The sequence below is a fragment of the Sparus aurata genome, chromosome 12 (assembly GCF_900880675.1).
Source record: "Sparus aurata chromosome 12, fSpaAur1.1, whole genome shotgun sequence".
Taxonomy (NCBI): Eukaryota; Metazoa; Chordata; class Actinopteri; order Spariformes; family Sparidae; genus Sparus; species Sparus aurata.
Window position 1 is genome coordinate 14,772,272 of NC_044198.1, and position 14,643 is coordinate 14,786,914.

A 14,643-nucleotide genomic window follows, 5' to 3' on the forward strand; every position below is an offset into this window, starting at 1 on the left:
TAAAAAGTGCCACCAGAGCCAGAGCGAGAGAAACAACAGAGAGAGAAGAGGAGAAATTAGGGCACTGAGATCAGAGAGAGGAACACAAAGATGTGCTTCATTGTGTTTGAGGAGGGAAATTGAGACCAGATACTGATTATAAATGGGAACTGGGGGGATATGCTGCACCTGACAAAGGCAGAAGGAGAAGGATGACTGGTTTTATAGCCACTGAGAACAGAGACTGAGAACAGAACTGGATTACCAAATATCCAAGCTAAGTCTTCAGATTTGAAACTGCATCATATTAAAACCTCAGTGTCCGTTATGTACACTATTCTATTTTTGACAAACAGTCCCTTGATGTGGTGGATAATATTATTTAGCCATCTGCTAACTGGGGATAAAATCACACCCCTGGTATCAAACCGCTGCACATTTTGTGTAGGTCTGGATCTTCTCAGTAACAACAACCTGCACAAAGACCAGCTGTTCGACTCCAAATCAGCTGAATTTTATCGTTGGATTGAAGTTATATTGAGCATCTGGAGGTCTGTTTGTCAGACGTCCCACTGTGAGAAAACAAAGATGTGTGTGTGCTCTTCTTTTTAAAGCTCCCTGTGAACCAACGACTGCAGCGCTGGTCTGTGAAGGACACAACTGCGAAGACTTTAAAGTAAAACTTTGAGTAACTTTTGAAAGAAGAAACTCTCCAAATAAATGTAAAAAACAACAAAACACATAGCGCCTTCAGATTTTTTGTCCTGGTATGACTATTAGTTTAAGATGGCTAATGTTTGCTGAGGTTAGTACGTTATAGCTATCACAGTATAACTTTATATTACTGAGTCACAGACTTTGTGAGTGTGGTTGTGGTGCTGCTGTTACACATTACCAAATGTGTTTATTCAGGAGGGGTTGGGATACTTGTGCCCAGCTGATGTGGATAATGTTGTGTTTTGCGCTATTTGGTTTAGCATGCAAACGTGAGGTCCACCACTTGGTCCAGAGTAAAATACCTCAACAACCATGAGGTAGACTAACTTAAATTCATGCCCCCTTCCAGCTTTTCATAAAATACACTCCTACCCGCCCTTGGTGTCGCTATTTTGCTCTATGTTTAGTGCTTCTTAGCGAGTCCTTAAAGTATCACTCAACAGAAATGACACATTCTCGACACTTTTTTTTTTTTATTTTTTTTTTTAATTCTGAATATGCAAAATGGAACACGGCTTCCTGATTGCTATTTAACAAATTATTTACACAACATAATATGGAAATGAAGATTTTGAGGAAGCAAAATAATAATGATAAAAAGTAAAACAAATAACATATTCGAAAAGGAGTGAGAAGAAGCATAGCTTGTTAGCTCTCACCCCTTTGTCTAAATGAAATTAATATATATATATATATCTACATACACACATACCACCCACATATACATGCTTGTATATATACATATACATACACACAAAAACACACAAACCTACACACACACACACACACACACACACACATACATACACAAACACACACACACACACACACACTCTGCCTCTCATCACCATGCCACATCAATTAATAAGTGATAATCACCAATAATCATTAATACCATTATCCATTGTACCCGCTAAATAACATGTGTTTGTACATTTTCTTGAACTGGTTGATATTTGGACTTTGCTTGAGTTCCTCACTTAGGTTGTTCCATAGCTTGACACCAGAAATAGATATACAGAAACTTTTCAAGGTTGTTCGTCTGTTTAATCTTTTAAAATTATGTTCCCCTCTTAATTGATAACCTCCCTCCCGATTTCTAAATAAATTTTGTATATTTTCTGGTAATTGTCTGTTTTTTGCCTTGTACATGATAATTGCTGTTTGGTAAGATACAATGTCAGTGAATTTCAGTAGTTTTGATTGTATAAAAAGTGGATTTGTATGTTCCAAGTAGCTGACCTTGTGAATAGTCCTTATTGCTCTTTTCTGCAGGATAGTAAGTGACCGTAATGAAGTTTTGTAAGTGTTTCCCCAAATCTCAGCGTAGTAATGTATATATGGCAAGACTAGTGAACAGTACAGTGTGCGAAGAGAATTATGATCCAGTAATTGTTTTGCTTTGTGTATGACTGCAATGCTTCTTGAAACTTTGGACTGAACATGTTTGATGTGTGGTTTCCAACTCAGTCTGTCATCTACTGTAACCCCAAGGAATCTGTTTTCATGCACCCTTTCGATTTCAACCCCATCTAATTCTATTCGCACCTTTGTGTTCCATGTGCATTTTCCAAACAACATGAACTTAGTCTTACTTACATTTAATGATAATTTAATCCAGTCAAACCATGTTTTTAGTTTTTTCATTTCCTTGTTTATAACTGTTTCCACTTGTTTAATGTTTTCTCCTGAACCAAAAATATTTGTGTCATCCGCGGAATTGACCAATTTTAACCACCTAGATACTTTACACATATCATTGATATACAGGATGAACAATTTAGGGCCCAATACTGACCCCTGGGGGACCCTGCAAGCTCACTTTCCTTTCATGTTGTGCACCTGAAGACTTTTGTCATATATTTTGCTGCACTTAAGTGGCCAGAGGATAGCATCTGGTTTCCATTCACACCACTGAAAACATTACACTGAGGAATAAGTGACAATCATCAAAAGTGTCAAGCGCCTCATCATATCAGCATGTTAGCATTAACACCTGGAGCAAGTTAGCATGCTGACATTACCGCTGGAGAGTAAATGGACGTTACATTAAATCTGGACACATCATCAGAGGAGGAGCCCCCTTCATGCCTATGAAAGCTGCATGGTGGCAAAGACAGTCGACTGCCAAGATGTGAAACACTCGGATCTTCCATGATGCGCAGCCAATAGAGCATGCAAACTGGGATAAAACTGGGATAAAATAATTTAATTGTGTGACTTTCCGGATTTAACTGGACCGAATGGCTCAAGTTATGACAGTAAAAAAAGTCGTTTTGCGTGGTTGTGATGCTCAAAAAAATGTTGTCACCGTTTTACAGACACTTCTTTCACAATGTACTCTTAGGGAAAACGTCTTTTGGGGCCGCAGTGCATCAATTGACATTGTTATTACATGGTTTGGTGACTACAAAAAACTGGCTTCAAACACAAGGTGGCTGCAGACTGTTGGTCTTTTTTCTATTTCTGTTGCGAGCTTAATGGAAGTGCGACATTAATCAGTGGCAAACGTCTCTGTTTGTCAGGCTGCTAAACCGTTTATATAACTTTCTCACTGGAGACAGACGAGACAAACACTAAATGTCACTTCAGCATTTTCATGGGAGCTGTTACTCATTTTCCCGTTACAATTATCAAAATGGCATTTACTGTTATTCAGACATTTTAAGTACTGCGATAAAGTGTCTTCAAACTTTTTATCCTTTCTAATTTTATGGCACACAGTCTTTACTAAAAAGTTAACAACACAATTAAAGGGTAAAAGAAGCCTTTTTTTAAATATTTCAACATTTGGTGTCTTGTGTCTTGTAGTTCTCGGTACAGTGAAAGCTGTACAGAATTCGCTTCCGCATGAACAACCAGCAAAGTTGTTGCTGTGACTAATCAGCAAAGTACATTATCAGTCCAGCGTGCCAAAAAACCTAGTTTCTCCATCACTCTCAAAGTGTTTTGGATTAAGTATATATTTGCCATGAGGTGGTGATAGCACGTCTGATATTCTTAAGCATGCATCTCTTAAACGCTGTATGTATCACTGAGCCTGGCCTCTTTTTGTCAGGCCATCAGAGAAACACTTGGCAACAGAAACGGACACTCAAGGAGTCGTGCCAAACTGGTAAGGTCCTCCCAAGTAGACAGAGAGTCATGGCAACGCTTGATCACGATGAATAATGAATGGCTCACAGGTTCACTTTACAAGGAGCTTTTCAGGCTCAGACACACACTCGCTATATTCTCATTATCTGTGTGAACTGCAGTTCGGGCAGGGTGACTTACACCAACAGTTGCTTTTACGACTTCTCCCCTTCCTCTACTGAATACTTTACAGAAGCAGTGTGCTGACCTTTCAAATGGAGTCCATGCTTAGCTAAAATAAAGGCCACATGTATGCAACAAATTGTGACTCGGCAGCCTCTCCCACTGCACGAATGATAAACAGGGCCATCAGGATTGAAGTAAATTCTCCAGAGATGCTCTTTTGAACTATTAAGAGATACAGTAAAGCCGTATATTTTCAAGTTGTCCACAAGGAGAACTCATCATGGCTGCTTAACATGTGCGAAGTAAAGCACAAACAGTGATATACTTTGAGAACTTAAATGTTAAAACTGATTAGTCCTGTGTTTTAAATCTATCTGGAGCTGTAGAATTGAATGACATAAAGAAATAACTTGACTTTCTGGGAAAAAGATGAGTTCACTTTCATGTCTGTGCATGTAGCTGCAGCCTAGAGGCAATTAACATAGCTTAGCATAAAGAATTGAGACCGGGGTAAGACTGGTCTGGAACACCCCTGCTGTTGCGAAGACGGCGTTAACAACATGGCCACAACTAACCGCCTGGCTCCTGTCCAAAGCAAAAAAACAACCTTCTTGATGGTAAGAGGAAACACGTATCAACGAGGGAACAGACTATGACACAACACCAGCGGGGTTCTTTTTCTTTTGCAGTGTAGAGTTTCCACAGTTATTTAAGTTGTTCCACTGCTACCTGGGGAAAGTGACCAGGGAAAACAATGCATCCCGCTGTTTTGCTTAGGCAATGGCAGACACGCTTCCTTTGTGCTGCAATTTGACCTTCATTTTTTTGCCGTGAAACATCAGACCTAATAACATGATGTTATGAGGGAGGGACCAATCTATACGAGAAAGCTGCCTATTGTCAGTTAAATCCATGTACAAATTAAGATGCAAAAAAATTGTAGTTAGGAAAAAGGAGAGTTATCTGTTGGACTGTTTCTAAATTATTCCACCATAAACATTGCTGGCTTTGCTTTGTCAAAGGTATCCACACCTCTAAATCTTACTAATAAACATGTTTTATCTTCTGAGCTGCACATGTGATGAAACAATTCCAAAATCACAAAATACTGCAACACAAAAACCCCTGTTCACTGCAACTTGTCATGTTTTTTTAAGCATGTGTGTTATCATGTCACAGTTTTAGAGGCTAGGTGTTTTCCCTCTGTTTCCAGTCTTTATGCTAAGCTATGCTAACTACCTGCTGGCTGTTGCTTCATATTTAGTATACAGGAATGAGACTTGTCCTAATCTTCTCTTAGTTACAAGAATGTTACAGTTCTACATTTTGAACCACTCTACATGAACCACTCTACATGGAAAGGAGTCTTGTTCAAGTGAAACTCTTGCCAAAATGCAACCTAGGCTTTTTTTGTGATTGTATATAAGTCAAACCTTCGTGCAAAGCATAATTACGACGAAAGAGGCACTTTTAAGATTAACCGTAGTTTGTTTTTGCTATTTTTAAAACACTAAGAAGGCTCGACACAACAACTTTGCACGTAGTATCACCAGGGTCTCTACACATGAACACAAGCATTGAGAACATGTTTGTGTATGCAGAGTTTGCTAAAAAGAAGGTTGTTCAAACAACTCACCTTAGCAGTAGCTTGTTCCGCTCCCAGTCGTCATGGCAGCCGAGAAGTAGAGTTGTGAGTTGTCCAAAAACCTTCTTTTTAGTAAACTCTGTGTACACAAACAATATTCTCAATGCTCATGTTCATGTGTAGAGACCCTGGTGATACTATGAGCAAAGTTTCATGTTGTGTCGAGTCTTCTTAGGGTTTTAAAAAAAGCTTTTAAAAAGCTATTTTGATGCTATCGTAAAAGTGCCCCTTGCACTGAGATGAGCTTGACCCGAAAACAAACTACTATAAATCTTAAAAGGTCCTCTTTCATCGCAATTATGCTTTTACACGAAGGTTTGACTCAAATACTTTTGCAAAAAAAGCCTAGGTTTTTTGGCAAGAGTTTCACCTTAAGTTCAATCAGTGACTCTGAAAAGTGAAGCCAATGATGAAGTGCCGTAAACCTGCATTCTTTTTAATGGTCAGCAGGGGGACACTCTGGTTTCAAAAAGATCTCTGATTGTATTTAAACTTAAAAATGACCCTACTTCTCACTTGATTCATTAACTCAGTAAACAGTTTCCTAATGAGTTCAGAGTCTCAATCGCTAGTTTTAAGTCTTCTTCAAAACAACATGACGTTTATTTTGTAAATTATGGTCCCATTCAGAGTAAAATGGACAGTAAAGCAGGGTTTGCTTTAGCTGTGTTTGGCTGCGTTAGCACTGTCAGCATTAGCTCTTGTGCCTGTCTGTCTGATTGTAAGGCTCAAAACTCAACAAAGCATTTAGAAGACTATCCTGGAAAAGATTCAATTTACATTTTGGGTTTTATCTCTCTACTGACAGATGTTGGAGACAGACTTTCACTGAATGGCATTCAGCTGTAAGACTCTGCCGAAGTGGTGTTTTCTAATCTGCAGATGTATGATGGGACGGACTAAAGCAGCAGAGACGGAAAAAGATCAAAGAGCAGCAAAGGTGAAAGATGTAGGTCATGTCAGACTTTGGGATAAAGCCTCATCCGTCCCGCTTTGCTCAAAGCAGTGAGCTAAGAAACAGAGCAACGCTGTCTGTAACTATAATGTGTGCTTATGCGAAATGACAAAGGCTCAGGTTCTCTTTGTCAGACACACACACAAATGAACGCACACACAATTCAAAGATGAAACGTGAAGAGCTTGTCAAATTTGTCCTCAAAGTGCCAGTCACCATGGATCAATTTTCTAATCTCCAGTGGCAGGAAACAGACTGGTGCAGCTGAAGAGAAAACAAGTTTAACAAAGAAACAGCAGACCTTTGATGTTAATTATAGTAATAATGGTCATGTCATATATGTTTTTTGTGTGTGTGTGTCCTTTCAAAGTTGTCAGTGTGATACCAGTCAGTGAACACACCTCTCACTATATGATGCGTTCATCCTCATCGGGCCATAAATCACTCATGCGTATGAAGTAACAAGACAAGCAGACAATTAGGCTGTGCATCCCTGTCTGTGCATGCGGGCATGTTGCCCATTCTCCATATAACAAATGACAAAAAATCCAAATGAGCCACCACAGTGGCAGTATATCACTCTGCTTATTGAATTAAACTTGAAACCTGGGAGTCAAAATCCCATGTTGTATATCATGCCATCATGCCCTTGAGTGTGGCACTTAAAACAGATTGCCAGTAAATCTCCAGCTCAACACAAATGGCTCTTCTGTCAGGTGTGACGCGCCTTAAAGCCCTCTGGATTCAGGTATCAGGGACATTAGAGGAGGAATTGGAGTGAAAACAGGTGCAGAATGCCGCCGGCGGGCAAGTTTCTCACTCAAGTCAGGTATCTGGTGTCCATATGAGTCAAAGCTAAATAAATCATGTTCAATTAATTTGGGGCACAAAGGGACGAGTGACATTGGATTTTTTGGGGGGGAAATTCAATGTCAGAATTACCCTTGATAAACTCCGGAGGGTTTTTATTATTTAATCTTTTATTTATTTCGTCTGTCGTGCAATTATTTATTCTTATTTCTTTTTGTGTCCTTGTCTTATATTTATCAATTGAAATATTTAGTCTGAAAATGTATTTTATATCAGAAAATTACTGTTTTATTCATCTGTTCATAATGTGTCAATTTATTTGTTGATTGGCTTTGCTTTGAAAACTACTGCATAGAAAAAACACTGAACGACTGAGTTCACCCGAAAATGGAAATTCAGTCAGTATCTAGTCAGCCTACCGTCGATGAAAAGTCAGGTGAAATTTCGTAGTCCACAAAACATTTCTGGAACTTCTGGTTTTACCTTGTCAATACTTCTGTGGAGCTGGATGTGGAGAGATATTTGCTTCCCTGCACTTTGCAGATGATGTGGTTCTGTTGGTTTCATCGGACTGTAACCTTCAGCACACACTGTGGTTTGCAGTCAAATGTGAAGTCGAGGCTGTGGCCAGAAATCTCCAGGTCGGGAGTGATTGCTGCCCTCAGTAAAGCAGTTTAAGTACTTCAAGGTTTTGTTCCTGAGGGGATGATGGATGGAGAGATGGTGTGTTACCAGCTGTGATGCAGACATTGTGGTCGGACCTGGGAAAGCTTCCTCAAGGAAAAGCTGGAAAATTTTGCCGGAGAGACGGGCATCTAGACTTTGTTGCCCCGTCGCCAGAATAAAATGTTTGCATTCAACATTTTAGCAAACCACTCATACGTTCACATTTCTACATGTCATACAAACCATACTGACATTTCTCCAACATGTCTTATCACGTTCAGATTTTGTTGATGACCTGACTCTCACGTCGGGAGGAGGAGGGGATGGTGGTGTAGCTGGGCAACAAGGCTACCATGCTAAGTGTGAAACCACTAGATTTTTTTTGCAAGGGACCACAGTGTCCATGATTTGCACAAAATGTCCATTAACAAAATTTAGTCTGGATATTGGGTGGATTAGCCTGATGCCACCACAAGTGACCCCGACCCAAATAAGCTTCAGTAAGTTGATGAAGGAATAAATAATAAATACTCAGAAGCAAAAACAACCCAAAAACATATTAGCACATTGAACCACAACCATACTAGCATCACTGCTCTGCTTTATATGAACAATATGGCACCTTTTTCTTTTGGTGATGCAAAAGCTCAACATCTTCTGGGGCTTTCTCCGTGTTTTAATAATTTATTTTTCAAGTGCATGGTGTGAACTGAACTTTCAAACTGTCGATGTGACCATTAAAGTTTAATTAGATTGAATCACTAAATTCAAACAAGACCTACAGTGTTAGCTTTGGAAGACTCCAGAACCCGCTGTGTGTGTAGCTAAAGAACCTGAAGATTGCAAACACAGGGACTTTTGGACTTTTCAGGAGTTTCACAATTTAAAAACAGCATTGCCCTCTGGCCTTCTTATCATCACTTTGATCTTTAGAGTCTTGGAAGTAGATGGCACTGTTACTTAACAACAGGCCACAAGGTCAAACTCTGTAAAGGTCAGAGAGGTTTGCTTATCGAGTCTTGAGATCACATAGCTCATCAAATTTTCATAAAAATAATACTCATTTATGTTTCATTCCTAATGATCAACTAGTATGGCATCTGCGTTACTCCAGCAAATGTTGATTGGCACGTACATTCAATAAGGTTTGTGTTTTCACTTCCACACACATTGAAATGGATCACAAACATAACAGTGATTCAACTGTATTAGCAGCAGAATATGCAAATGCAAATATAATGGCAAAGACACAGCTGTAGACAGAATTAAGCAACGTCAAACCATTTATTCCAACAACTTAAATTGTTTTAAAATGCTGTGATCATACACGATAGACAAATGGACTGAATGTAGACAGCTGTAGCTGTAGCTGTAATTTGCTATAGAAGTTCATTTTGTCTCCTGTTGTTCCAACATTTTGTCTCAGTGATGATTAAATGGTGCAATGATCGTCTGGTATAACTAAAACACGAAAAACCCCCTCATTTACGGGGCTTGTCTTACACGATGTGGTATCATTTAGCATTTGGCATCATTTAGGCTCTTGATCTCGATCATTGCTTTGGTCTTTTGGCCGGAGCCTTCGGAGGCCTTGAAGTTATTAAAAAAGTCCAGGAGGAAAACAAAACCTTTGCGCACAACAAAAGCAATTCATCACCTTATCATCATGGGAATTTAAACGCGATCAATGCACTTTGAACAACCAATGTTTCTTCCAATAATAAATATACAGGAATCTGTCACAAGGGTCTTGGTGAGAGACTTATTGATAACTTTCTCCGAGGCACGGCCGCAAGATTCATGCAACATTGCGTCCAGTTCCCAAATAGCTTTGCAGGTTAGTGAGTGACTGTGGCTGAGGAGTTTGCAGCAGACAAGATGTTATGAAGTTTAGATTGCCTATATTTAGATGACCTATTTTTATGTTGTGTTTCGTGTGATGTGTCTGTTCCCAGTGTACATGCATGTGCACAAGCTGTGGGAAAATGCACCCGGTATTAACGCTATTGTACTGACACCTCGGAAGTAACAACCTATCTGAAAACTGATTTTTATAGAGAGGGCTGTCCGTTTAAAGGTTGGCGACAAACCTCAGAAAGAAGGTCAGTGTTGTTCTTGATGCGGTCAGTCTTAACGGACCGGTAGGAGGCTAGGGAAGGACCGCCGAGCATCTGAGCGGCTGTTTCTGTCAAGCTAAGCAGGCTGCTGACTTCTCTATACGCCTCAGTCTGCATTTTTCTCCCAGCTTGTCAGGATGATCAAAACACAGTCCAGCAGGTAAACACATGGAGTCGAGGAGTAGAGTGGTGCTGACTCTATAAGTGTGTGAAGCGGCATCACGTCGTTTCCTCTTTCAGGGTAGATCAGACGGAGAGTGGAGGGCTGCACAGAGCTGGAGACGCCGTACACTAACACGTCTGATGAAAACTTTACTGTAAAGCCAACAAGAGATATTTCTGTACACTTGGCCTGCTGCAGGATAACAAACCATAACAGTAAACTGAGGGGAACATGTTGCTGCACAATGACTGCTTCTATTTTTCATATCTTAAGTACATTTAGCTGATTTTGCTTTTACTTAGTTAAAGTGTTGAATGCAGGACTTTTCCTTACAGTGGAGTATTCTCACAGCGTGGTATCAGCACTTTTACTGAAGCAAGGGATCTGAATACTTCTTCTCCCACGTCTCTTCCGGGTGAAACATGGTTTTATCTTGGGAACAGCCACAAAGAACTGAACGTCAGCTCGTGGATTAATTAATAAAAGGTTATCGCTGGTGTGCCTTTGGTGAACCAGCACCTCACCAGATCAGGTCTCTCCTCGAGCACACCTGCCTCTTGGCCTCCACTTTCATCTCCACCACTAGTGGGCGTCTAACCAGTTCCACAGGCAATAACACAGAACAGAACATGAATGAATAATATGTATATGACTAATACGGATGCACCTCAGCTAATTTTAGTGCCTTGATCATAAATCTCCAACTGAATGAATCATTTGGCCTTTAGGACCCTCATGGGACTCATCATAGATCCTCCTCACAGATACCAATTTATTTTATGTAGACATAGATAGATAGATAGATAGATATAGATAGATAGATAGATAGATAGATAGATAGATAGATAGATGGTGGAAAAGTTCTGTTTAACTTTCAGATTCATAAAAACTGAATATTCATAACTGCTAGAAAGCCGAGGTGGCGGTGAAACTGCTGAGGTAGTGATTGGGGGAGTTTCTGATTAAATTGCTGGCAAAAATCAGGACAGAGGAAAAAACTCATTAAATAAACGAGGTGCGATAACACAGACTACTTGCGATGGAATTTCACCAAAGATAACTGGAAAATAACGACACAAGTGTGTGTTGGGGGCGAGATGTGTGCTCACAGGTAATAATCACAATTCAGCCTAAATGAACACCTCCTCTCTTTCCTCACTGAATAATAACGGGAACTGTGTCTGTCCCCGTGGCTTGAATTTATGCACACTGTCTCCATTCACTGTTTTTTCCACACACACACATACACACAGAGAGAGAGAGATGAAGGAGAAAAAAAAACCTTCCGCCTAGAGAAGGTGGGAGGCACGTCACGTGGCGCATATCTGCAGCCAATCGGGAGTAAGTGCGCATTGCGATGCTGTGCAGAAGGATTGTTTTATTAAAGGGTTGGTGGTGATCAATGAGCGAGTGGAGCTGTCCGCCGTGACTCAAAGTTACTTCGTGATGGACCGACTTTCAGCACCGGGACCTTCATGTAAAAGCAACACATTTAGACCACCTGGAAGATTTCATCTATTTTATTTCTTTTTTTTTTTTTTCAACTTTACGCATGTTTGTAAGATTCTTGGCTGCGTTCTCGGATCAGACGATGTGCATAAACACAGAGACGACTGAACGCCATGTGCAGCCTTGACTAAAATCCCTTCTAAGAATACAAAAACTCGAATATAGCCTTCAACAGCCCTAAGAGTGAATTTTTTGCTGCTGCTGCAGCGCCAGGACGTGTGGATGATTGGGTTTCAGCCTTTTGGTTTATGCTTCCACAGCTGCTCAATCTCGGGCAGTTGGCTGTATTTCCTCGGGGTGATATAACTCTTCTACTCCATTAATAACGCAGCCACCAGCGGTCACATCAATCTGTGGGCTGCAGACACGATCTCCCGGCCCCCAGTGTAAGGTGCTACAGGGCCCCGGACGGACACGTGGCTCAGCGCGGCCAATGAGCTGAATGGAAGCAGCGCCTTGTAAATCAGCCAGCGCAGGCGTGTGTGTTTCCTATGAAGTCAATAAATGGGGGGAATCGGTCAGGTATTTATGAATAGGCCTGGCTAATGGCTGCCACAAAGCAGTAAAAAAGGAGAAAATTATAATTTTATGTGTTTTAATCTGCCCTTCTTATTCTCTTTCCTGGCTGCAGTTTCAGAACAGAAGTTAAAGGAGAAGTTCACCTAAAAATATATAATTCAGTCATCATCTGCTCACCTGCCGATTGAAAATTGTGTGATTTTTTTTCTTAGAGTTTCACAGCAAAACAATGTTGCAGCAGTCTCATGAACATGGTGATCCATGGGGACTTGTTTAAAATCATTCATAAAAAACGACCAAAACAAAACATAAAATGGCTCCAAACAGCTTGTCCACGTAATCAAAGTCTCCAGAAGCCAAAATGATCCCAGACTGATGTAAAAACACGTAATATGCACCCTTTTTAAAGAAAAAATAACATTAAAAAACGTTACAATGATCTGCTGTTGGAAGAGAAAATAACAGAACATAAAATGGGTCAATACAAGTCGTCCGGTGTAATCCCCATCCCCAGAAGCCAAGTGGATGTTTGGGCTTGACCATGTGTCAATGATGTACCTAAATAAACAACCAACACAAAACATAAAATTGGTAAACATAACTCGTCCAGCTTAAGGACGAGTCGCCAAAAGCCCTGAGATCACAAACTGATCTCAAAAGACATTATTTATACCCTTGACGTCTCGTCAAGCTTGAACATCCACTTTAGGATGTAGCCTACGTTAACATTTTGCATTTAGCGACTAAGAAGCGGATTTCAGCTGTGAAAATACATTTTGGCCTCTGGAGACGTGGATTACGCTGGACGAAATGTATGGAGCCATTTTAATGTTTATTTTTGGGTTGTTTTTTCAAGTTTTAAAACAAGTCCCCATCTTTCCAAGTCCCCATTCAAACGCTGAATTGCTGTGACGCTCCAGAAAATGTTTCGTGGACTCCGAAACTTCACCTGACTCTCCATCAGCGTGAGGCTGAGAGGATGATGAGTGAATTTTAATCATTGGGTGAACTCATCCTTTAAGTGTCTTTATCATCAGCTGTGTAAAGGTGTAAAACTGCAGGTAGATCTCTCAAAAATAAAAAAAATGAAACAATTAAACCCCAGATTGTCTGCAAGGTGTTTACTGTTGATCCCGGTGAGATCAAGGGTGGGCTTCACGTCTCTTGGTTGCAACCTGTTCATGACGTCGGACCAGTTGTTTTGGTCCCCTTCTGCCCAATCGGAAAGCTCCGGTCTCATTCTACCGGAGCCGAAATGGGTCTATCCATGCAGCCGCTCCGTCCTCCCGTAAGTACCATAACGCCCTTCGTCGGGTGCTCTGTGGTACCTGACTGCTGCTTTAAACGGCAGCACTGACATGGAAACCCCATTGCAGCTGCACAACGATTTCTTTCCAGAGCAGCAGTTCCAGCACTGTAAGTACCAGCACTACTGCGGGCGGGAGGATCGGCTCGGCAAGCAGCGCGAGCAATGCTGCACCTGCAATAACTGCACCTGCGAGGCGAGAAAAAGCCTCGTCTTCCGCGGGACGTCGCCGACCACTGTGGGAACTTTGAGGACACCTTCGGAAACGTCTTCGGCGAGGCAAGGTTGCCAGTACAGCGTCTGCGAGTTCACACCCTCTAGTCATGGTAGTTCATCCAGGCATCATCATCATCCTCACCATCAGCAGCAGCAGCAGCAGCATTGCCGCGATCGGCAGCGGGGCAGCCTGGGCAGCAGCCACAAAGACAGTAACTCCTACAATGAAATAGCCATGAGCAGCTGCAGATACAACGGCGGCGTAATGCGGCCGCTGAGCAACTTGAGCTCGTCCCGCAGAAACATACACGAGTTTGATTCCGAGTCCCAGCCTTTGCAGCCCATCTCCGCCGCAGATGCGTCGGACACCCTAGTATCCAAGCCGGAGAATAATTCCACCACCCTGATGCCTTACGCATCGGGGGACGGAGGGGGAGGCTGCGGCCACAGCGGCGGCAAATCGGGTAAGAAGAAGAACCAGAACATTGGGGAGAAGCTCGGTCACAGGAGGGCCCTGTTCGAGAAGAGGAAGCGGCTCAGCGACTATGCTTTAATCTTTGGGATGTTTGGGATCGTTGTTATGGTTATAGAGACTGAACTCTCATGGGGAGCCTATGGAAAGGTGCGTATTGTCTCCGAGCCCCCCTGTCTCGTTGCTTCTACAGAGTTTAATTTAGCGACTGACTTTAAGTTATGGCAAAAAAAAAAAAAAAAAAAAAAAAAGTGTGACGGCAGAGCAGCCACTTTGAATAACAGGCAGCAGAAAAGTGTGGGCTTCAC

General features: G+C 41.4%; 1 protein-coding gene across 4 annotated transcripts in view; it reads left to right on the plus strand.

Moving 5' to 3' along the window:
• Window positions 1-13,665: 13,665 nt before the first annotated feature.
• kcnn2 (potassium calcium-activated channel subfamily N member 2) overlaps window positions 13,666-14,643 on the plus strand; it is a 28,774-nt gene continuing 27,796 nt past the window's right edge. For all 4 annotated transcript variants that reach the window (XM_030436448.1, XM_030436449.1, XM_030436450.1 and 1 more), the window contains exon 1: window positions 13,666-14,485. In XM_030436448.1, coding sequence (XP_030292308.1) covers window positions 13,700-14,485 — 786 coding nt within the window. In that variant the 5' untranslated portion in view covers window positions 13,666-13,699. The remainder of the gene's footprint in view (window positions 14,486-14,643) is intronic.